This window comes from Hydra vulgaris, chromosome 01 (genome assembly GCF_038396675.1).
Source record: "Hydra vulgaris chromosome 01, alternate assembly HydraT2T_AEP".
NCBI lineage: Eukaryota > Metazoa > Cnidaria > Hydrozoa > Anthoathecata > Hydridae > Hydra > Hydra vulgaris.
Genome location: NC_088920.1, coordinates 24,462,969 through 24,487,473, shown reverse-complemented (window position 1 = coordinate 24,487,473; position 24,505 = coordinate 24,462,969). Strand labels below are relative to the sequence as shown.

The 24,505-nt window shown below is 28.8% G+C and overlaps 1 protein-coding gene across 1 annotated transcript in view; it reads right to left on the bottom strand.

Moving 5' to 3' along the window:
- Window positions 1-2,835: 2,835 nt before the first annotated feature.
- Window positions 2,836-24,505, bottom strand: part of LOC100210324 (uncharacterized) — a 76,300-nt gene continuing 54,630 nt past the window's right edge. Inside the window, exons 25-33 of the mRNA XM_065787737.1 lie at window positions 24,038-24,166; window positions 23,334-23,395; window positions 22,950-23,051; window positions 20,148-20,324; window positions 18,316-18,398; window positions 15,407-15,490; window positions 8,591-8,696; window positions 3,393-3,534; window positions 2,836-3,321 (exon numbers count right to left, since the gene is read on the bottom strand). Coding sequence (XP_065643809.1) covers window positions 2,923-3,321; window positions 3,393-3,534; window positions 8,591-8,696; window positions 15,407-15,490; window positions 18,316-18,398; window positions 20,148-20,324; window positions 22,950-23,051; window positions 23,334-23,395; window positions 24,038-24,166 — 1,284 coding nt within the window. The 3' untranslated portion in view covers window positions 2,836-2,922. The remainder of the gene's footprint in view (window positions 3,322-3,392; window positions 3,535-8,590; window positions 8,697-15,406; window positions 15,491-18,315; window positions 18,399-20,147; window positions 20,325-22,949; window positions 23,052-23,333; window positions 23,396-24,037; window positions 24,167-24,505) is intronic.

Genomic DNA, 24,505 nt, shown 5'->3' with positions numbered 1-24,505 from the left:
TCCAAACAGATATCTTTATAAAATTTATACATATAAACTGTTGAGTGTTATCGTTCAAGATCTCTATACAAATAGTATTAAAGTTTTTGATTATTTATTGAAGTCAATTTAGCATCACTAATATAAGCTTGCTTTTACCAGAACTATTGGGTGGTCTAAAAAATGTCGAACCGTATAAAAGTTATAATAAGTTAACTATATTTACATGTAAAATAACAGAGAAAAAATTAAAAATTTTAGTTTATATTTTTTGTACAAAATTTTTTTTCCGCTTTGAAAAACATGTTTACATTAGACAAATAGAAGTTTAATTCAACTTCTATTTGCGTCAAGTTAACTTTCCAAAGTTATTTAAGGAAATATTTTATCGAAAACTTTTTTTTCATGAAATCGCGGTGGAAAAATGATGTAACTCTACTTTTGGTCAATTTTTAGGTTTATATGAAGGGAATTAGAGTGTTGTACCAGAGGGAATAAGTGAAAGAGTGGATAAAAATGTTTGGATCTAATTGAAATGAGTAAACAATTTAGTAAACAAATCTTATTTAATTCAAACTAAAAAAAATGAGAAACCTAAAAAATATGTTTCTTATTTATTTATTTTTATTTTTAAGACTTTTGCTACACAATAAAAAATTCTTTGTTCAGGAAATTTAGCTAAAACAGTTATTTGGTTTTATTTTGTCACAGTCAATGTTTTTCTTTAAGGCTAAGTCTGGTACTTCTTCCAAGACTCCTTATATTAGTTCATGCATGGATTACAATTTTCTTCACTAGATGAAAACCTCATTTGGGCATTCTCGAAGCTAGAAACGTTTATAGTTTTAGTTATATTTTTTTTCATGGGATTACTTTTGCTTTTCTTTGTACCAAAAAGTAAGCTTTTAGTTGTTAAAGATCTCCAAGAAGATCTAAAGGTCTTATCACAGAGAACCGCGAAAGAGCATTTTTTAGGAAGTTCACACCTTCGTTACCAATGTTGTTTATTGAGCTAGAGCTGACATAGAACCTCGAACCTCTTGGTTCTGATTCTACCACGGCTGTTTAAAATTTCTGATTAAAAAAGAATCTTTTTTTCACTTTTTTATTTTATTTCTTTTATCTTTTATCTTTTTAATTAACTTGTAACTTGAGACGTCAAATTACAACGTAATTTTTTTCCAAGGTATAACACACAAGGTATAAGATTTAACAATATGGCTGTTAAAAGTATTATTGATTAGTTAACAGACTATCAACCATACAAATAGAAATGATACATTATAAAGGTTGGTAAATGTTAGGCTTCCTTACTTTAAGTAAGTTACTTACTCTAAGTGAGTTACTTACTCTAAGTAAGTTACTTACTTTAAGTAAGTTACTTACCAATGTTGCATAAACAGTCAAAGCCGGCGTTGAATCTCAGACCTCCAGTTCTGAAGCCAGAACTATAATCACTACACTGCGGCCGCAGCTTACTTTGGCCACACACGGAAGGCATAACGGTGCAGTTTGTTCCAAAGTACAACACCTTCCCCATATATTATTACTTATGTTATTAAATTAATGTAGATTAAAATCTATAGTTTTTATTCAAATATTGAAACTGACAAAATATTGAAACAGTAAAGAGTTTTCAAGGAGAGCGTTATTTTTGTAAGAGACAAGGAGAGCGTTATTTTTGTAATGTTGTTTTGTTTTTCTTTATTTAATGTAAACATTAATTGCTTAAATTGTGACTTCCTAATCATACAATTTATGCTTGACTTTTTTATGTATGTATTGCGCATCAAATTTACTTAAATATTTTGTGTATGTATTTTACTTTTGTAATTTTTATGTGCGTATGCAAGGTATGAATAGGCAAAACTATTCAGCCAAGTTTTAAATGCAACACAAAAGTTATTTATTTACATTCAAAACAAACTGATGAAATCAATTGTACTAAATAATTAAAATTCAATGATACCCAATGCTGGACTAATGAATAGGCCAGACTAGGCCTATTGACCAATATCCTCGAACCCTCGACAATTTGGGGCCCAAAAAAATTTATAAAATTTTATTTTTAATTTAATGTTTAGACAAATTTTATTGTGAATTAATCAATAAGAAAAAAAAATCTTCATAATCTAAAAATAATCTTCATAATTTCCTACTTTAAAATTTAAAATGAAATAATTCTTTGTAATTTTTAATCTATGATTTTTTTTAAGTTCAAAACAAAGTTCAAGGTCAAATTGACAAGACATGCGAGTATACCAAACAGGTTTTTTGACATAATTAAAAATGTTATCTCAAAGCAAAATCTTCAAAAAATCTTCACAACTTTGCTGTTTTCCTTTTAACTAAAGGTTTTTTTTAGCCTTAATTAAAAATAAGTTCTAAATTACATATTTTGTCATGCTATTGCAGGTGTGGCAGTATGCACATTATGCACAGTATGCAAAATAGCTGTCTGTTCGTTCCGCAGATACTTGTAGCAATAAAGTAATTAAAAAAATTTGCTTAATTTAATTTTGACGTAAATACAATTTGGATGTGAGTTGACCGGTCACGAAAGTCTAGATATCCTAGTTTGCCTATCCCTAAGCCTGGTTCACGGATGTGAAGGAAAGCTGGGATTTATAGAGATTTGCATTAAGCGTATTGTAGCGCCTATTCATCAACTGATTTATTTAGCTGTAGGCGTTGCGGGTGTACATACATGAACTGAGAGCTTGGGTATGCCGTTTTGTAATGAAAAAAATTTTTCAATTCGCGAACGTGAAGAACACGGTAAGAGTTGGGATAAGTTACCCAGTAAATTTTGATATACTGTAAAACTAAACCGTTAATAAAAAAACTTCGGCCAAATTAAAAATGACATGACTTTACATTATAAAAATAAAATTTACAAATAAAAAAATCGATAAAAACGAAATGACAAAAATAAAAATAAAATCACTTAATTAAACAATTATCTATATGCTCGTTAATGTCTTGAATGGTATGACTTTCGAAGTTTATAAAGCATATTGGACATATTGTTTCTTTTTTCAATTTTTTTTTCGTACTCTGAGGACTAAATAAGTTTAGAATACTTGACTGTTTTCTTTTATGATTAACTGAAATAACCTTTTCTTCGCGATTTTTTAACGCGCTGTTAACCTGAAAATTATCGTGCGTGCGAGTTTTGACCTTTGATGTTTGCTTCTCTTTTTTATCTCCACAAACATTGGAGCACGTTTCGACAATAGGTACTTTTTTGAAGAACATTTTAATACTAGTCGGGGTTTCCAAGGCTTTTGACCTTGCTTTTAAATTTAATGGAGTTTCGCTTTCAACAAAAAATCGAGGAACCTAATTAGACAGTATTGTAAAAACGTTAAATTCAAACACTTATTAATAATTTAAAAATTTAAATCACAAACCGTTTTTTCATGCTGGAGCAATTTTTGGTCTTTTAAATATCTTTCAACTTCGGGAATAAGAAAATCAGGGTATCTCAAACCAACCAACCGTTCGCCACTATCTAACTTCACTCGAACAACGCGCATGACACGATTCTCCCTGCTAAATAAAAATTTTAAAAAATGTATTTTTAATGGAAAAATAATATAAAACTGATTTTTAAATTAATGTGATTTATTTAAAAAATGTTTAAAAAGTTTAAAGCTTTTTTTTTTAATAAAGTATTTAAAAAAGCCAAGTAAAAAAAATAAAGACATGAATATATACTCAATGAAATATTATTGTATTCTTGTATACATCGATTCTAAAAACAAAAAACTAAGGCTTTGTGGCCCAAGAAAATAATTTTATTAACCCAAGAAATTTAAGTCGACTACTCTATAAATCTACCATAGTTAAAGTGAATTTGACAAAATAAATTGCATAATATAATCAGTAGGGCATTAAAATCACAGGCACTTGAGGCCATTTATAAAGTGACACACAAATAGTCTCTACAATTTTTAGATTTTAATTTAAGGGAATAGAGCCTAGAAACAAAAAAAATACGTGAAATATTGCTTTAAACCTTACCATTTGCTAATGTCTAATAAATTTTTGAGATTTTATTATTCTCATGAGCTTAATTAAATTCTTATAAGCATGTTCTTTGCTAGTTTTAACAATTTATCTACCGATTAAATAAATACGAATAAAAGTAAACGCTTGACAAAGACTTTAGTTTTAATCTAAAAAAAATCTGCCCAAACTAAAATCCTCAGTCTCCTGTCTGATTTATATATGGCTGAATAAATCCCCCCCCCCCCCCCAAAAAAAAAAAAGAATAAAGATATTATATTATAATATATAATTATATATATATATATATATATATATATATATATATATATATATATATATATATATATAATAATATAACATATAATATATATATATATATATATATATAATAATATAACATATAATATATATATATATATATATTTTTTTTTTTTTTTTTTTTTTTTTTTTTTTTTTAAACATCTTCGCTTCCAACAAGGCTGCAAGCAGCCACTAATTAAAGTTGGAAGTTACTGTAAGAGAAAAGATGAAGATTGTAGAGCAAGATAACAATTGACGGACGATTTAAAAGATTGCAAATTATACGAATCAGGAAAGCAAGATGAAGGAAGCGAATTCCAAAGAACTGATGTTCGAGGAAAAAAACTAGAAGAATAAGCGTTTTTGGAGCACTTAGGAGCAGTCACAGAAAAAGGATGACACTTAATTGAATGACGAGTAACACGAGAATGAATTTTAGTAGATGGCACAAGAGACGCTAGCTCTTTAGAGCACTGCCCATTATAGTATTTGTAGAAAAGAGAAAGAGAAGCAACATTACGACGATGTGATAATGGTTGAAGGTTGGCTGCAAGAGCAGGTCCAACTATGTTTACAATGCGTTTTTGCACCTTGTCTAAAAGAGAAAGGGCATCATTAGAAGATCCGCCCCAGATATGGCAACAGTATTCCATACAAGGCCGGATTTGAGATTTATAGAGATAGAGAATAGAATCCAGAGTAAGAAAGTGGCGAGCTCGATAAAGAGATGCAACCTTAGCAGATGCTAATTTTGCAACTGATTTGATATATGGTTTCCAAGAAAGATTGGAAGTAAGAGTTAATCCTAGAAGATGAAGAGTAGGTGACTCATCGAGTTCATCACCGTTCATAAATATAGGAAGATCTAAATTATTGCGATAACGATTGGCTGAAAAAAATTGAGTTTTATCTGAATTAAAGTTCACCAGCCACTGTGAGCCCCATGCTGTAGCAGAAGTGAGATCCTTTTCAAGTTCAAATGCCCCCTCCAAGCAATCAGAGGGTGTTGGTTTCTTATCACGACAAGAATAAATGGTAGTATCATCAGCAAACAATGCCACCTTAGATGTGAGAATATCTGGAAGATCGTTAATGTAAATTAAAAAGAGTATAGGGCCAAGGATAGAACCTTGAGGAACCCCTGAAGATACAGAATAAGAAGAAGAGTGTTGTCCATCGAGGACAACTTTTATGCTACGGTTGAAAAGGAAGGATTCAATGATCTTAAAGATGTTGCCGGATACACCATAAGAAGAAAGCTTATGGAGAAGACCAGCATGCCAAACTTTATCAAACGCTTTTGAAATGTCAAGAGCAATGGCCTTAACCTCTCCACCTTCATCTAATGCACGATAAAACCTGTCAGTTATTACTGTTAGCAAATCAGCTGTAGAACGAGAAGATCGAAACCCATATTGATGGTCAGAAAGTAAGTTATTAGATTCAAGATGAGAAATTAAGTGTTTGTTAATTAAAGATTCAAAAACCTTGCTTATGATAGGAAGAAGACTTATGGGACGGTAGTTAGACGAATCAGATCGCTCTCCAGAATTTTTGAAGATAGGGATAACAGATGCGGCTTTCCAGCAGGCTGGAAAACAAGACTCTGATAAGCACTTGTTGAATAGTTTTGAGAGTATAGACGACAGCTCCGGAGAACACTTCTGCAAGACAATAACAGGTATGTTGTCTGGGCCACAAGCTGTAGAAGAGTCTAGGCAGGTAATCACTTTAGATACAGATGCTGGAGTGATATGAATGTCAAACAATGGATCAACCTGTTTGTTGGCAATATCAGGTAGAACGCAATTAGTGGAATCAAGAGATGATATTGATGAAAAGTTTTTAGCAAACAGTTCGGCTTTGTCTTTAGGTGAGGTGACAAAGTCTGAACCATACAAGAGAGGTGGAATTATAGATTTGCCCTTATTATTGATATTATTAAAGATTCTCCAGAAGTCACGAGAGCCTAATTTTTGAGATGAGATACGAGATTTCATGACCTGAGAATAGCGGGTTTTGGCGTTAGACAAAACCTTTTTACAGTTGTTTCTAGCAGTAATAAACAGACGTCTGTTTTCTGGAGAATTGTTTTGCTGATAAATATGGAAGTAACGGTTTCGATTGGCAATCGCAGCAGCACAGTGTGAAGAAAACCATGGAGGAGAGTGAGGCTTGACCTGGAATCGTCGAGAGGGAATAAAAGATTCCATGCCAGCCTGAATCCACGAAGTTATGTAAGAAGCACATTTGTCGACAGGAAGTTGAAAGATTTCTACCCAAGGGCCATCACGAAGAAAGTCACGGAAAGAATCCCAGTCAGCTTTACTGTAGTTGAAAGAGGTTCGGTAATAGGGGGATTCAGGCGATGAAGAAGAATGAGATATTAGTTTTAGAGAGATCAAACTGTGATCAGAAGAACCTAAGGGTGAATGCGGAGAAACTGAGCACTGACTAGGATCAGAAACAAGACATAAGTCGAGTAGAGAAGGTAAATGATTAGGGTTGTCAGGAAAGCGAGTTGGAAAGTTGACTATTTGAGTTAGGGATTGAGAAAGGCAAATGTTGTGGGCTTTAATGCCTGCAGAGTCACTGACACTAGAGCCAAGCCATTCAGAGTGGTGAGCATTAAAGTCACCGACAACAACTATATTAGCTGATGGATAAAGAGAGAGGGCTTGGTCAATATGATCAGAAATAACATCAAAAAGAGTGCAGTCTTGAGATGAAGGAGAGCGATATAGAACAAAGAGAAAGGCAATAGAGTGAAGTGGTGCTAAACGAAAGCACATGAAAGAATAGTCTGTGGATTCAAACCTAGTTTCACGACAAACAGGTGAATTCTTACGAATGTAAATGCCCAGGCCAAGCATGTGACTATTGGAGTCTTTACGAATCAGAGGAAGATAACCATCAACACTAAGATCACAAGATGAGACAGCTGAACTTAAATTAGTCTCACAAAGAGCAAGTAGGTCTGGTGAACTTTGCAAGAGATAAGACTCAACAGAAGAAAAGTTACTTCGAAGACCACGAATATTAGTGAATGATAGGTTTAGAGGACTTGGTGATGATGATGGTTTTTTGTGTTTTATAGTTTTTGGTACTTTATTCATTTTTAAATTAGATTGAAGAACTTGACTCAAAGCATAGATAGTACTCAGAACACCGTTTAATAGCCCAAGCAATTGCCTCATTACTACTAATAAACCCTAAGCCGTAACAAAGGGCTCCAAATGTGGCCTCCGCAATGCACACCAAAAGTACAAACAGGGACACCATCCATGCGCAACATGGCACTGTTAGTACTTTGATATTTTTCAGCTGTTGATGGAATCAGCCTCTCTGAGAGCTACCACAGAGTTCGGGAAACTTGACTACCAGCCGGCCTCAGAACCATAAAACTGAGTTTTAGAGCTGTACCCTCATAAGGAGATAATAGAATGAGTTGCTTAGTCATAAAAACAGTAACACAAGCAAACCCATGCATTGAGTCAAGAAGATCCAGCATTCAACATCCTAAACTGGAAACAATGTATTAAAAATACATCTGCGCCAGCCTAATAGATGAAGAAGGGGTGCGAGGCTGGTCAACAGATAGAATCTGTTTACCCCTTAAGTCTTTGCCTAGGAGGCCTTCTACAAGACAGTAGCTGGGTGCATTTAACATCTGCCCAAGATGAGTATTTTTATTGAGACACCATCTCTAGCCTTTACTCAACCAAGAGCCCCAAGGCAGGGGGTGTTTTAAATCGGAGTTGGCATCTCCTAGCCTTAGCCTAAAAAGGCGTATCCTACAAGGCAGCAGGACATGAAGCAGATTGTACCGGGTTACATGTTACCAGTAGCAGGATAACCTGATCTGACAATAATATATATATATTATATATATGACAATAATATATATATATATATATATATATATATATATATATATATAAATATTCTTTTTTATAATATATATTTTAAAAAAGAATAAAGATAATTAAACATATTGTTCAAGATTTTAACCATTTTAACTGTTGAGTTTTTTTGAGTTCCAGATAACTATCACTTATAAAAACCATTTGATTTTGAAACTTTTTTAATATTATAAACTAGACAATCATTTATAAAAAAATTTGTACTTTTTTGAATACAATAAACAGAAAAGTTAGTAATAAAAAGTTTTACACTTAATTTCCTTTAAAAAACGGACAAAAAAAAGTAAAACTTGCAATGATTATATGGGCCATTTTAAAACTATTTAATTTAAAATGATGCAGGAAACAATTAATAAAATGATATAAAATCTTACGATATTCCATGTGATTGTCCAAACTTTACTATAACTGCCTCTAATGCAGGTAAAATAGTCAATATGCATCCGGTGAGAAGATTTATTTCTATTATCCGTGTACCAACTGATTAACATATATATATATATATATATATATATATATATATATATATATATATATATATATATAAATATATATATATATATATATATAAATATATATATATAAATATATATATATATAAATATATATATATATATATATATATATATACAGCATTAGACAAAACATTTGCAACCAACATCAAACAATGCTAAAAAGTGTTCCTAATTTTACAATCTTAAAAACGAAACGAACTATACTACCACAGCAAACAGTTCAGGAGTCTGGAGTCATAGCATGCCATGACATGAGCAATCAGCTGACAGGTGACAGCACACAGGCAGAATTTCGTTGACAAGTGCCATTTTGCAGCGGACAAAACAAGTGCAACTTTTTTGGTTTGTTTCATTTTCTTAAGTCTGGTCCGTGTCAACGTCAATGAAGTTTTTTAATAATTAAAGGAAGTATCCAGAAGTTTCCAGAAGCATGCAGAAGCTTCCAGAAGCATCGAAAAGAAGCATCTAGAATCTTCCAGAACAGATTCACACAGGTTTATTTTACTATATAAGAGACATGTAAATCGACATGTAATTCAGTCAGTATATGGAAGTCAATCAGTCAGTATTATTAAGACAGTTTATCGAAGTGAGATTTATCAAAGTGTTTTATCGAAGAACATCAATACAAGAAGTGAAATACAACAAGTGTTTCATTACATCAATACAGTCCGCATCCAACCAAGACGTTGTGTTCCACAGAGCATTATTGTATCATCACAAGGTAAATGTAACACGGTAAGCCTTGTGAAGCGTGATTATTTATTTTTATTATTTTTATGACTTCAAGTGCAAAAATGGTTCCCGACAGTCTTGGATTGAAACTAAGAAAGAAAATTATTGGCGATTACGTAAGTGGAATGTCACAAAAAAGTGTTTGTGATAAATATCGCGTGAAAAAATGGACCGTATCAAGACTATGTTCCAAATATCGTTCTACGGGAAAGTTGGCAGCAGATAACAAAGGTGGAAGACCGCGTTCCACCACTTCTAGAGAGGATTCTATGATTGTCAGATCCGTCAACAAGGATCCCTGGATATCATCAGTCGAGATACAAAAGCAATTAGAGCTGCCTGTATCGGACCGAACAATCAGACGACGTGCTGTTGAAGCCGGATTGTTTTCTTGACGCCCTACAAAGAAACCACTGATTTCACTGAAAAACCAGAAGAAAACACTCTTGTTTGCTACATCTCGTATTGACTGGAATGTGCAGAAATGGCGAACTGTCCTGTTCAGTGATGAATCGAAGTTCAACATCATTGGGAGCGATGGCATTTGCCGTGTACGTCGACCGGCCGTGAAACGCCTCGATTTACATTACTGCCATAAGACCGGGAAGCATGGCAGAGGCAATGTAATGGTCTGGAGGTGTTTTTCTGCTAACGGTTTAGGTCCAATACATCGAAACGATGGAATAATGGACCGTTTCATGTATAAAAATATCCTGAAAGATGTTATGTTACCTCATGCTGAATGGAATATGCCAATAAAATGGGTTTTTCAGCAAGACAACGATCCGAAACACACTGCAAAAGTAGTCAAGCAGTGGTTTCAAGACAACCACCTATCGGTGATGGATTGGCCGCCTCAATCTCCGGATCTCAACCCTATCGAGAACCTGTGGGAGATCGTCAACCGCAGAATTAATTGTAAAGGTGTTCGTAATAAGGATCAACTGTTTGAACAAATCCAAAAGACCTGGGCAGCGATTCCACAAAGTTTCATTGATCACCTGATCGAATCTATGCCTTGAAGATGCAAGGCTGTGATCAACAACAAAGGATTTTGCCACGAAATATTGATAGCAAAATACAGTTCGGTCAACATTTTGTCGAGTTGCACTTGTTTTGTCCAGAAGGAAATCAACTTTTTTTAATACTTTTGATTAATTTATTAATTTTCGTGTACAAATAATGAACTTTGTGATGAATAAAACTTAAAGAACTTTGTCTCTAAACAGTTACATAGTTATTTCTCTAAATTGAAAAAATGCAGCACTTTTATATAAAGAAACTAAATTAGCATTATTTGGTTGAACTCGTTTTGTCCGATACTGTATATATATATATATATATATATATATATATATATATATATATATATATATATATATATATATATATATATATATATATATATATATATATATATATATTTATATATATATATACACACATATATATACACACAAATGTATATATATATATTTAAATTAGTAAAAAACACTGCTGGATCATCAGGAAGAGTTTCTTCCTGATGATCCAGCAATGGTGACCTTTAAAGTAGAAGATAAAAGTTAGATAAGTTTTTTTTACTTATTTATTATTGCTCTGTTCTTTAAGAACATTGAGCACTCTATTTGTAAAATATAGTAACATAATTTACATAAATTATATATATATATATTTATATATACATATATATAAATATATATATATATATATATATATATATATATATATATATATATATATATATATATATATATATATATATATATATATATATATATATATATATATATATATATATATATATATATATATATATATATGGAGACTATTTTTACTACATAAAGAGAAATAGACTGCAGAAGAAGAAATTAGATAAATGATAATTATTATTCTTATACTTTTTTTCATCGCACTCTTCCATCTTCATGTTTTACTGACTTATACAACCTTTTTTTTTTCAACATTTCAAAAATTAAAAAAAGAGTAAAAAAATTAAACAACTAAAGTAAAATAATAAAAACAATAAAACAGGGGGTAAAAAATTACCTTTTTTAAGATTTTTTTTTGTAGCTTAACCCCTTTTTTTTCGGTCATTATTTATGCTGATTTAGAATTACATAATTTTCTTATTTTTATTTTGAATACTTAATATTAATAAAATTAATTATTTTGACAAAATACTAAATCAAATGAAATTTTTATTATTAAATTATTAAAAGATTAATAAATTAATATAATTAATATTAAATATAAGAAAAGTAGAACCCGCGGTACAATTTTTATTTATTTTATTAATAAATATATAATTATGTATAGTAAAGAATAGCACAAAAAATCAAAGTAAATTAAAATTGTTATCACCATTGACACAATTTATTGCATCATTGTTTCTTTCTCCAAATAATAATTTTCTCTTCGATGTTGAAGAACTAATGCTTAATTTTGCCAACTTTATTTACAAAAATAAAAAATAAAAACTTTATTTACAAATATGATTTATCATAAGAATGATGAAGAGATATTTTTACATTTTTTGAACAGTTAGTTCTTTCAATTCAAAAAAACATTCGTTAATGACATCATTAGATTAGCCTGCATGCACTTGTTAAAGAATATCTTCATTGTTCAGAATGCATAACTTTACCTAATGTTTTACAGAACAATTACAAAAAGACTATAATTTCAAAAGCTGCTACCATGACTAAAGTAACTATTATGTAATCAAAACTCCTAGCACCTAAGTAAGCCTAAGTTTATTTGTGATATTCATATTCATGTTAGTCTAAAAACTCTAAAAACATATTCATGTTGGTCTAAAATATCTTTGAAGTCATTCCAGTGAAAGGAAAAGATAAACAAAGATTTTGAATAACATTTAAATTGAACACCTTTAAATTCAAAAAGAAAAATATCTTTGTTTTAACATTGCATAAAGTTCTTAAATTCTTTATTAAAATTGCATGATTTTTAAATAAAACTCAGACCAAACAAGTTTAGTAGCCTTGAGAGAAAAGTAAAAGATAATGTTTTAGTATTTTTGTTAATAGATATATCTAAAAAAACACCTTAAAAAGGTTAATTGTATTTATTTCATTTTCAATTTGATTTTAAGACTTTTTTCAATAGCTTTTAAAATCAGTTCTATATAAAGTACAAAAGTGTTGACCAGCAGGAACTTCTCTATCAAGTAAATCGGCTTTGCTTTTAGATATGCTAATACTATGTAATCTATATAAACATCTATTTTCTGATATAGTTTTTTAGGACTTTAGGCTAAGGCTACCAAAAACATTAAAAATGTTTCTGGTATGGTTTTTACTTCATCTGCGATATTTGCTGTAGTTTTTAAAGCAATTGCTAATGTAGTCAAAGAAAAATTAATTTTCTCAATAAACATGTAAACAAAAAAGTGTAAAGGTCCCAAAATGCTTTTGATTGGCAGAGTCAGTTGGGTGAGTTAGTTTACCTCCATAATTTTGTTTGCAACAGGCCTACAGAACATGTATGCATCTGTTTTAGTTTTTTACATATAGCACTGCGTGTTGAATGTAAAAAAACTAAAACAAGAATATTCATACATATGTAACACACTCTCTCCAAATTTTTTTTACTTCTGCCGTTTTTTCTCCTAAAGCTGCTACCTCTCTACATGCTGCTACCTCTTTACATGCTAGTACCCAAATCATCTGCATCATTATTGCTTAACATACCATTTTAATATTCTCTTATGAAACTTGTCCAATACACTCACTATTCCTAATCTAAGATTATAATTTTATGTCTAAAATCATGGCTTCTTTTCTTATCTTGTTAGAGTCACCATCTTATAATCAACTTCTTGGTAAATACTGCACCATATAAGTACTAAAATTTATATAAATATGGATATTGTATTATTGTATGTAAGCATATCAATAAATAGCAAACATGTTTGAAAAACCATATATATTTATACTATATGGTAGTAGCAGTAGTAGAAGCAGCAGCAGTAGTAGTAGCAGTAGTAGTAGTACTTGTTGTTGTTGTAGTAACACTAGTAGTAACGGTAGTAGTATTATTAGTAGTAGTAGTAGTAGTAATAGTAGTAGTAGTAGTAGTAGTAGTAGTAGTAGTAGTAGTAGTAGTAGTAGTAGTAGTATTATTATTATTACTATTATTATTATTATTATTATTATTATTATTATTATTATTATTATTATTATTATTATTATTAGTAGTAGTAGTAGTAGTAGTAGTATTATTATTATTATTATTATTATTATTATTATTATTATTATTATTATTATTATTATTATTATTAGTAGTAGTAGTAGTAGTAGAGTAAGTTTTAGAGTAGTGATGAGCATTATATATAGAGAGATGAAGATAGATGTTAAATATTAAATATATAAATCTTGGATTTAGTGTTTTTGATTGATAAAATATTAATAATAACTTAGTATTAATTAATATACAATAAATAACAATAAATAGTATTAATTACTTAATGCAAAAAACACTATGTTTTTTTGTTTTTGTTTTTTTTAAACATCTTCGCTTCCAACAAGGCTTCAAGCAGCCACTAATTAAAGTTGGAAGTTACTGAAAGAGAAAAGATGAAGATTGTAGAGCAAGATAACAATTGACAGACGACTTAAAAGATTGCAAATTATATGAGTCAGGAAAGCAAGATGAAGGAAGCAAATTCCAAAGAGCTGATGTTCGAGGTAAAAAAACTAGACGAATAAGCATTTTTGAAGCACTTAGGAACAGTCACAGAAAAAGGATGACACTTAATTGAATGAAGAGTAACACGAGAACGAATTTTAGTAGATGGCACAAGAGACACTAGCTCTTTAGAGCAATGCCCATTATAGTATTTGTAGAAAAGAGAAAGAGAAGCAACATTACGACAATGTGATAATGGTTGGAGGTTGGCTGCAAGAGCAGGTCCAACTATGTTTACAACGCCTTTTTGCACCTTGTCTAAAAGAGAAAGGGCATCACTAGAAGATCCGCCCCAGATATGGCAACAATATTCCATACAAGGCTGGATTTGAGATTTATAGAGATAGAGAATAGAATCCGAAGTAAGAAAGTGACGAGCTCGATAAAGAGATGCAACCTTAGCAGATGCTAATTTTGCAACTGATTTGATATATGGTTTCCAAGAAAGATTGGAAGTAAGAGTTAATCCTAGAAGATGAAGAGTAGGTGACTCATCGAGTACATCACCGTTCATAAATATAGGAAGATCTAAATTATTGCGATAACGATTGGCTGAAAAAAATTGAGTTTTATCTGAATTAAAGTTCACCAGCCACTGAGAGCCCCATGCTGTAGCAGAAGTAAGATCCTTTTCAAGCTCAAATGCCCCCTCCAAGCAGATCAGAGGGTGTTGGTTTTTTATCACGACAAGAATAAATGGTAGTGTCATCAGCAAACAATGCCACCTTAGATGAGAGAATATCTGGAAGATCGTTAATGTAAATTAAAAAGAGTATTGGGCCAAGGATAGAACCTTGAGAAACCCCTGAAGTTACAGAATAAGAAGAAGAGTGTTGTCCATCGAGGACAACTTTTATGCTACGATTGGAAAGGAAGGATTCAATGATCTTAAAGATGTTGCCGGATACACCATAAGAAGAAAGCTTATGGAGAAGACCAGCATGCCAAACTTTATCAAAAGCTTTTGAAATGTCAAGAGCAATGGCTTTAACCTCTCCACCTTTATCTAATGCACGATAAAACCTGTCAGTTATTACTGTTAATGTAGGTTTTATACATATATAATATTATACTTATATTATATCATTATATAATACTACATGTATATAAATATATATTTATATACATATACATACATTTATATATTAGTAATAAATAAATATTATGTTTTTGATTTACTTGACTTTAAATTTAAACATTTGTTTTAAATAAAAAATAATGATGAATTACTTTGACAAGATCCTCTAAATTTGCAATTCTTTCCATGAATACAATTATATTTAGTTGCTTCATATTGCTCATTCCAGCCCTCCTCTAAAACAAACATATAATAACCATCAATTTCCATAATAATTAGCAACAGTTAGTTTTTTACAACAGTACAAACTAATAGCAGTGCAGACAAAACAAAATTTCTATTTAATCATCAATCATTTAACAATAGTCAATTTAAGGAAATATTATGATCAAATCTTAAAACTTGTTACAAAATGTTAAAATCAAATAATCAAATGTTAAAAGCAGTTAAAAAACATTATTAATCTTTTTTATACTTAGTTGCAAAGAGCTAAACTTTTGAATTCGAACTTTAAATATAACAATTTTTCAATTGCATTTACATAGAAATGCAATGGAAAAGTTGCATTTCTGCATATATTAGGGCTGTTTCAAGTAACTTAAGTACTTAAGTAATTGTTTAAATGAGTCAATTACTTAAGCAAATTTTTATTACTTAAATAAAATCAAGTAACTTTTTTTTTCGAATTTAATCAAAAGGAAGTTGATATTTTATAAAAATTTGTAAACCTTCAATTATATAACCTAAAATTAAAGTATTATAATTTTTTTTAGTTTAAATTTTAATGATTTCTTTGTTTTGTGATACCATATTTGCTGAAAAAAGACTATATTTAAGACTAAATAAAAAAGAAGTAATAGCAGGAGATATTTTTAAGTTATAACAAATTTCAAATTAATGTCTTTCTCTCAATCTTTAAGATCATAAAGCATCTACAGTTGAATGTAAAATGTTGAAACTAAATAACCTTTACAAAAAAAAGTAGTAAGACTGAAGAACTTCACCTTTTCTTACCTCAAAATTCCAATTTAATAAAGAACAAGGCTTACTTAAATGCTTGGATTGCACCAAAAATGAAATGGCTGAATTTTCTGAAACACAGTAGTGGGAAGTGGAAAAGTGCTTGCCTTGTAAGCAAGAGGTTTGGAGTTCCCACTAAGTCCTTGGAAGTACTGCGTTCAGCTTAGTTTTTCTGCAGAGTATCTTTGTTTGTCAAGGTTTGTGTTTCGGAGTTAAAAAGTTAAAAAAAGGTTGTAAACACAATCAAAAAATGAAAAAAAAAACCTTGCAACCTCCTTGACTGAAGTGGCTCCCTCGGCCTTAGGGAGGTGAATATTAGGAAAGTATTGAAGGACTAAATGACTGTCCGAAAATGCTTTAAAAATTGCACTGTACTTTAAAGATTTTAGCACCACTATCAGTTGTTGCAGATAGATGATTTAGTGCTTCTATTCTTTTTAAGATAGAACGCTAAAAACATAAAAAATTATTTTTTTAGCATTCTATCTTGCAAATTTAGTTAAGTTATGATTTGTTATACCTATATAGTACTATGAAACAAAAATGTATGTAATATTTCATTGTTGGGAAAATAACTAAAATTACTTAAGTTACTTAAGTAATTTGAAATAAACAACTTAAATTACTTAGGTAATTTTTTCCCATTACTTGAACACCCCTAGCATATATATAATAAAATTACTTGATTACTTGAACACCCCTAGCATATATATAATAAAATTACTTGATTACTTGAACACCCCTAGCATATATATAATAAAAAAATAATTTGCTATTATTCTCGCTCAATCTTCAATCACATTTAAATTAGTTGAATATTTAAAACACGTTTTTAAAGTAATTTAATTTATTATTCTCTTTTTTTTAAGAAAAAACTCCACATGTATCAATAATGATTTTTACTACGTTAATTTTGTTTGACAAAGTTTAAATAACTTATTCTACTAATGAAAAATAAAAGGTTCATCATTTTTAATGATTCACGTACCCATTCACATGGTTCAAAATGCGACTTACATTAGCATTTTGAAATGAAAGAAAATGTACTTTTGAAACTTGTTTTGAAATTAGAAAAAAATGTGATTCAAAATGTGGCTGTAATGTTAAATTTTTTTTGATAAAAACAATATAGTTGCACTTTGAAACATTTTAAATCACGTGTATGTCTAATTTAATTCATGTTGGTTTCTTTTTCTTATGCGTAGTAAAATTTTATATAATGCACCATAGTGTATTCATTTTTAAATGTAGTGTATAATTTACGTACATTTTTAAACGTAATGCCCTTTAAATGCTTTTTTAAAAGTTTCTTTTAAATATTCACAAAAACAAAATCTTCATAGTTCAAAATACAGCCAATTTGTCTGGTTGTCCCGCCGGGTTACCTACAAACATTTTTTTCAAAATTTAAGTTGCCTTTTGAGAAAACAAGTTGCCCCTTGCTGCTGGGCAACTGAGGTTTCACCCCTACCCCTTCCTCAAACTTTCTAATTTACAACCTTTAAAGCCAAAAATTTAACTTGGTAATCAGCAAAAATATTTGATTGCCACAAGATATCCTAAATTTCAGAAAATGAAAAAGAATTTTCAAAAAGTTTGTATACATGTGTGAATGTGCGTGTGTGTATATACATGTGTGCATGTGTGTGTGTGTGTATATATATATATATATATATATATATATATATATATATATATATATATATATATATATATATATATATATATATATATATATATATATATATATTTAAAACTTGAGAATGCTACATAGAGAAATGAGTTTTTATTTAAACCTATTTTAATTTAAATATTCTGTCTAAAACCATAACTAAACACATAAAAGCCTAAAACATAACAAAAATATAATTAGGTAGAAAACACAATATAAAGTTAGGAAGAAAATTTCTTTGACATTTTTTCCAACAACAAATCAAAACAGTTTACTATTAACTAGAAAAAATAACTTTTATTAAATTTGATATTTAGATAATTATAATTGTAAAAATTTATAACTAAAATATTTTTCTTATAGTTTTACCTGCTTCAGCTGGAAGAATTTTTTCATATTTATGAAGTAAATCGTTTTTATCTTCTTCAAAAGGAGACACTCCAGTATTAGGCCTTTAAAAACATTTTAAAAATTCATAACATAATAAGTATGAAACAAAAATAATATTAAAAAAACATTGAATATATAATATATACTATAAATATAATTCAAAGAATAATATTGATATACATTTTGTGAGCAAACGACTACTTAGATTTTAGGTGAAAACTAAAAAGTGATTAGAGTTGCAAAAAAAACATTTTTTCAAAGCTCTCCTCAGAATCACATCCCTGCAACTCTTGGAATTAGGGTCAGCATTCAGCAATACTGACCTGAAAGTGTTTGAGGTCAGCAAAAAATTCCAAAAAATTATATAACTGTAAAGCTATAAAAATCAAACGCAAAAGTAAATACCAAAAGCAAATAACAAAAGGTAATAATAAAGACAATTTTATATGAAATTTTTCTTTTGTATGTAAGAAAAGTTTATATAATTGCAAATTAGAAATAAAAGCAAAAGCTAAAGATGTTGCCAAACAATGTCAAATAGCATGATTAGTGTGCTTTGATTAGTGAAAAAATGCAGTTTAAGGACGTTATAGCTCCAAAAAAAAATACTGTGAATTAACAACTTTTTAACAGTCTGAAATTAAGAAATATCACAAGTTTATGATTGGTTGAAAAAACATAGTTTTGAGACCACATCAATTTTTTGAGTGAAATGAATAGTAAAAAAATAACAAGAAACATTTATTTTAATATTTGTAAAATAAAAACTAGTTTTTAAGCAAAAACATGAAAAAAAAGTCAAAAGAAAAACCTAAATGTTATGCAAAAGATATACACAGAATCCTTATACATACATAACATACACACACATACACATACATACATACATACATACATACATACATACATACATACATACATACATACATACATACATACATACATACATACATACATACATACATAAATACATGCATGCTGCATACATACAGGTATACAAACATAAATACATACATTTATTTATAAATTAAAATTGCAAATTATGATAAAATAAATTCAAATTGTAAATTATTTACTTATTGGCAAATAAATACACAACCAGTTGTAATATAATTATCATTTAAAATTTTTTTACATTTTGAAGAACTTTTTGTTTTGATAATAATAAGAACTTGTTATATGTTCAAAGGTCTTGGGGATCCCTAAAAATATTTTTTATTCAAAATTTTTTAAAACCAGTGTTTTTTATCATATAGAACACATCAAGGGAGTGCCAGCATATTTTTGTGACATCCTAACCAAATACATTCACACATGCATACATATTCTGACCAATAATTTACTTATTACTAGATAAAGTTTTTATAATAAAAATAAAGTTCAAACAATTTATTAATAAAAAGAATAAAAAGCTTGCAAATGATATAAAAGGTTATATGCGCTTATAATTGTATAAAGGTAATGTGTAGGTTTAAAATTTAAAAAATTTATCTCTGAGCCTCACCACTTTTGCTTGGATTTATCTTTTACTTTTGACTCTAAAATCTATGCCAGGCATATTCCACAGACAAACATTTTCCTCCATAACAAATGCAGTCATGTTTGAAAAATAGTAGTGCATGTTACCATAGTATGTACCATGCACTACAGGATCATTTACATTTTAAAACTTAGAGTGCAACATTTTAGGACAGAGTCAAATTAATCCTGCAAAGAATATATATGAAAAAAGCATACACAAACACACACACACACATAAGGATTCTTAAATATTTTGATCTTAATCAACAATCAATAAATTAATTAATTACCTGGTTACCATAAATAAATGTGGTGATAAATCCTTTTGTACTGCTAGTAAATACAACTTTTTGCCATATTGCTCTCTCTTTGAACGATAAAAATCACAGCTCACATCAGAATTTTTTATAAATTTTTCTTTGGCTATTTCAAAAGATACCCCACGATCAACCGTAACAAATACATGTCTAAGAAAGAAAAAATTTATTAAAAAAAAAAACAATTAAGAGAAAGTCAACATATAAAAAAGAGAGCACAAGTTGTACAAAAAATTTAATAAAAATTATTTTTTATCAAAATTTTAAATTTTAAATTAAGCACCAGGAAAAAAAGACATTGCTAGCATTAAGACATTAATGTGAGAACAAAGGAAAAAAAAGAAATTTTTCGAAAGCGTTTGTCTATGAATGTGAAGCTCATGCTCTTTTTAAAGAAGATAACCCTGAAGAATCAAAGTTTGCAAGTTTATACCCACCACATAGGCTTACCTATCACATGTGCATGTCCATCACATGTGCTTTTCTCTAAATAAATAAAGAGAAACATGTTTTGTTGTCAACAGCATCAAAATATATCCTCAAAGCCTTATCTTCAAAAAGCATTTAAATTTTTCATTGTATTCACCTGAATTTCCTATTAGCAATGTATGTGATAGTACAAATGAAATTTGTTATAACATCATAAGTACAAAACGCAAAGATGCTGCAAAGTTTCATGAAATTTTAAATGATATTGACAAGAACAATTGCATTACCTGGTACCTGGTACCAATCAGAGAAAGTTGTGAAAGGGGACAGAAAAAAATATATTAAAAAAGTTGAAAAAAAGATGAAGATTTGATGATCACAGCATTTTTTTAAAACCTTTACCTTTATTTCTTTGGTATTGTTTTATTTAACAGAAAAAGTCAAAGTCATATAATGATCGTAAGACCTAATTTCATAGTGACCCAGATACTTCATAGACACCGCCATACTTCAAGTGGATTTTGCTGAAAAATTTTCAACTTGGTGGGAAGATGAAGTGCAGATTGCACAAGAAATAAGTTTATTTTATGTTTATTTAAAGTTAAATTGTGTTTACTGCTGCACTTTGGTATCAAGATTCATGTTCTTCAAAAGAATATGTTTTATTTGTTAATAATTTAATATCTAACTATGTTAAACCAAGTGTGAAAATGCTACATATTTGGAAATTAGACTGAGTAATTGAAAATGAGACTAGATTTAATGACTATTTTGTTTCTATCAAAGATGTTGCATACAATAAAAAAATTTGAAATTATTCAAAACAGCACCCGTAAAACCAGGTATATTTGCTGCACATCCACTGCAAAGCAATGATGGAACAATAGAAATGTTCTATCAAGTTCAAAGTATCTAGTAAAACAAGTGGACATATAAAACCACCAAAAAATGCTGTATTATGAGTTTTACAATGATATATCATGGACATTTTTTTGTACTACATAAAAACTATATTTATGGTAAAACTGTCCTGTAATAAATAACCTAAATTGACTTACTATTTCTCTAATACTTATAACTATGTTTTAAACTTATTAAAATTAGTCCATTAACCAGGTTTATAAATACCCAAAAGCTTCTGGTCATGTTGTGATGTCATGCTGCAACATTTACTTCTAATTATTTAACAAAATTCATTACAACTACGAGTTAATCAGGTCTGGATATTGGTTAATAATATCAAGTAACTCGCTTATTCAATTAACTAAACTCATAATAAGACTCACTAACAGAAAATGTGTGTGGCTATCAACAGCAAATCACAAAAAAAATATTTTATTTTGTTATTTAGAGCAATAGCATTTGAGTTGCAAAAATGACCAAGATAAAATAAAAAATAAGAACAATATCTTGCTATAGATTCAGAATTTTTAGGTAAATGATAAACTTCTTCCAAGACTCCTTCCAAAAAGAAATTTGAAAGATAAAGATCAACAAGACCATTAAGTTTATTTTTTTTTTCAATTTCTTTAGTTTTTTTTTTTTTCCTTTTTTTTTCTTCAATTTTAAATTCTTTTAGATAAATCAAGATAGATAAACTTAAAGTTAAAAATCAAGATAGATAAACAAGATAAACTAGATTTAGATTATAGATATTGATTATAGATTATATGATCTAACTATTATATATCAACTTATATTATAGATTATAGATCAACTAGAGATTAGATTATAACTAGAAATTTAAAAAACACGGTTTTATTTAAAGATTTTTTAAACACCGTTTATAGAGTATTTAAACACAGTTTAAACATTGGTTTAAACACTAACTATTTAAACACCGGTTTTCTGGAAACGCTCTCTACTCAGACTTAAAACTGACATCCAAACAAGTTTTTTAAACATTTTTGTAAAAAATATTTATCTCAAAACTCTGATAGCCAGACAGCTCGATATTCTTAAAATAATAATAAATAAACAATAAGTTATATTAAATATTAATATTTATGTACAAATAAACAAATTAGTTGTTTTGGATATGGCTATAAAAAAAAGTTACTTGAAAAACTTACTATAAACAATCATTCAAGAAATCCTTAAAATGCACTATAAATGTTTACATAATAGAGTTATTATATAAATTTATGAGATAAAGAATAAATAAATTATTCAAAATGATTTTAAATGATATAAAAAAATATCAAACAGTTTTAAATACTTTTAAAACTTTAAAATAACTTTAAACAATATTTGTTTTTTTTGTAACAATTTTTAATAATTCCGAATAATATATTAAAAACAAATCTATTATTTATATATTATTATAATTAAAAAAAAGTTATATACTGTATGACTGAAGCACCCATTTGAATTTCACTAAATATAGTTTTAGCATCACCATGTTTGGTAATCGAACTACCACAAATATCTGTGACACCATCATTATATCTATGATTACAAAAAGTAACTTAGTATCTTTTTCATCTTAGTTTTAATTATTTATTATAATATTAATTATTAATTAATTATTAATTATTTTATTTATCCTTCTCATTTTAAACTGAAAAGGATATGTTCTCCTTTGCAGCAGCTGTTGTTGTTTCATTTGCGGCAGCTAAAGTTGTTTTATTTTCAGCAGCTAATTTTATTTCCATGCATGGACAAAAATAAGAAACATTAAGAAATTTTAATACAGATATTAGGTGAAAATAACTACATCAGATTTTTAACCTTCCTTCCCGCTTTGCAGCAGCTGTTGTTGTCTCCATGCATTGACAAAAGTAAGAAAACATCTATTAAGAAATCAAAATACAGATGTTTGGTAAAAAGGATTATGAAATCTTATAAAAAACTAAACCAAACAAGCATAACTTTATTTACAAACTGTCAAAAAGTAATTTTTCAAAACAAAAATTTTGTACTTTTTTTTTATTACATCAATCAAAACATCAACAACTGCAACACCCTACCACTAGTAACAACTTAGTTTGACTTGTATGTAAAATAAAGAGAAAAAAATTTAGTTCAATAAAAATTAAACACTGTATTATTATAATAACAACACCAAATATAACAGATCAACATTAATTATATCACTTTTTATCTAATCTTATCAATTTAAGTAAAACCCTAATAAAGTTAGAAAAAAGCAGCACAAAGTAGTAGCCTAGAGACAGAGTAGTATGCATAACTTAACTTACAGAAGTAATCAAGATCTAACCAAATACCAAATTTTCAGTAAACTTCTTGTTTAGCTTTTCTTGTTTGCTTCAGATTTTGAAAGAGACTAAAACAGTCCTTATCCTTATTGAGAATAATCCTTTTTTTTGGCATTGTGACCTTTTTTTATTATTTAAAAAGAAAAGTTTGTTGAATTCAATTTAATACAAGTTTAAAACAAGTTTATTACTTACAAGATTTTTTTTAATACTTACAAGATTTTGCTTTTGAACTTCTAAACCAAGTATTCGATTAAGAAACTTTCCCATATCTTTTGCATATTTCTCTGATACACTACCACCAACTACATTTTGGTCAACGACATCCATATCATATAAACATGACTAAAAAGTGAAAAACATTTTGAAATAACATGAAATACATTATTAAACCAAATAAACTATCAAACCAAATAAACTATCAAAACAAATAAACTATTAAACTAAATAAACTATCAGACCAAATAAACAAAGATAGCTAATATTTAGAAGTTTCTGAATAATAAATCTAAGTTTTTAAAAAATATTTTATGCATATGTTTTTTTCAATCAATGGAAAAAAATTCAATGTATTGATATAAGTCTAATAATTAATATTTTGTAATTTTCTTTTTAGTTAATTTTATTACTAATGAATCTTTCCTGAAGATTTTTTGATGTTTTGGTAAATCTTGGGGTTCACAA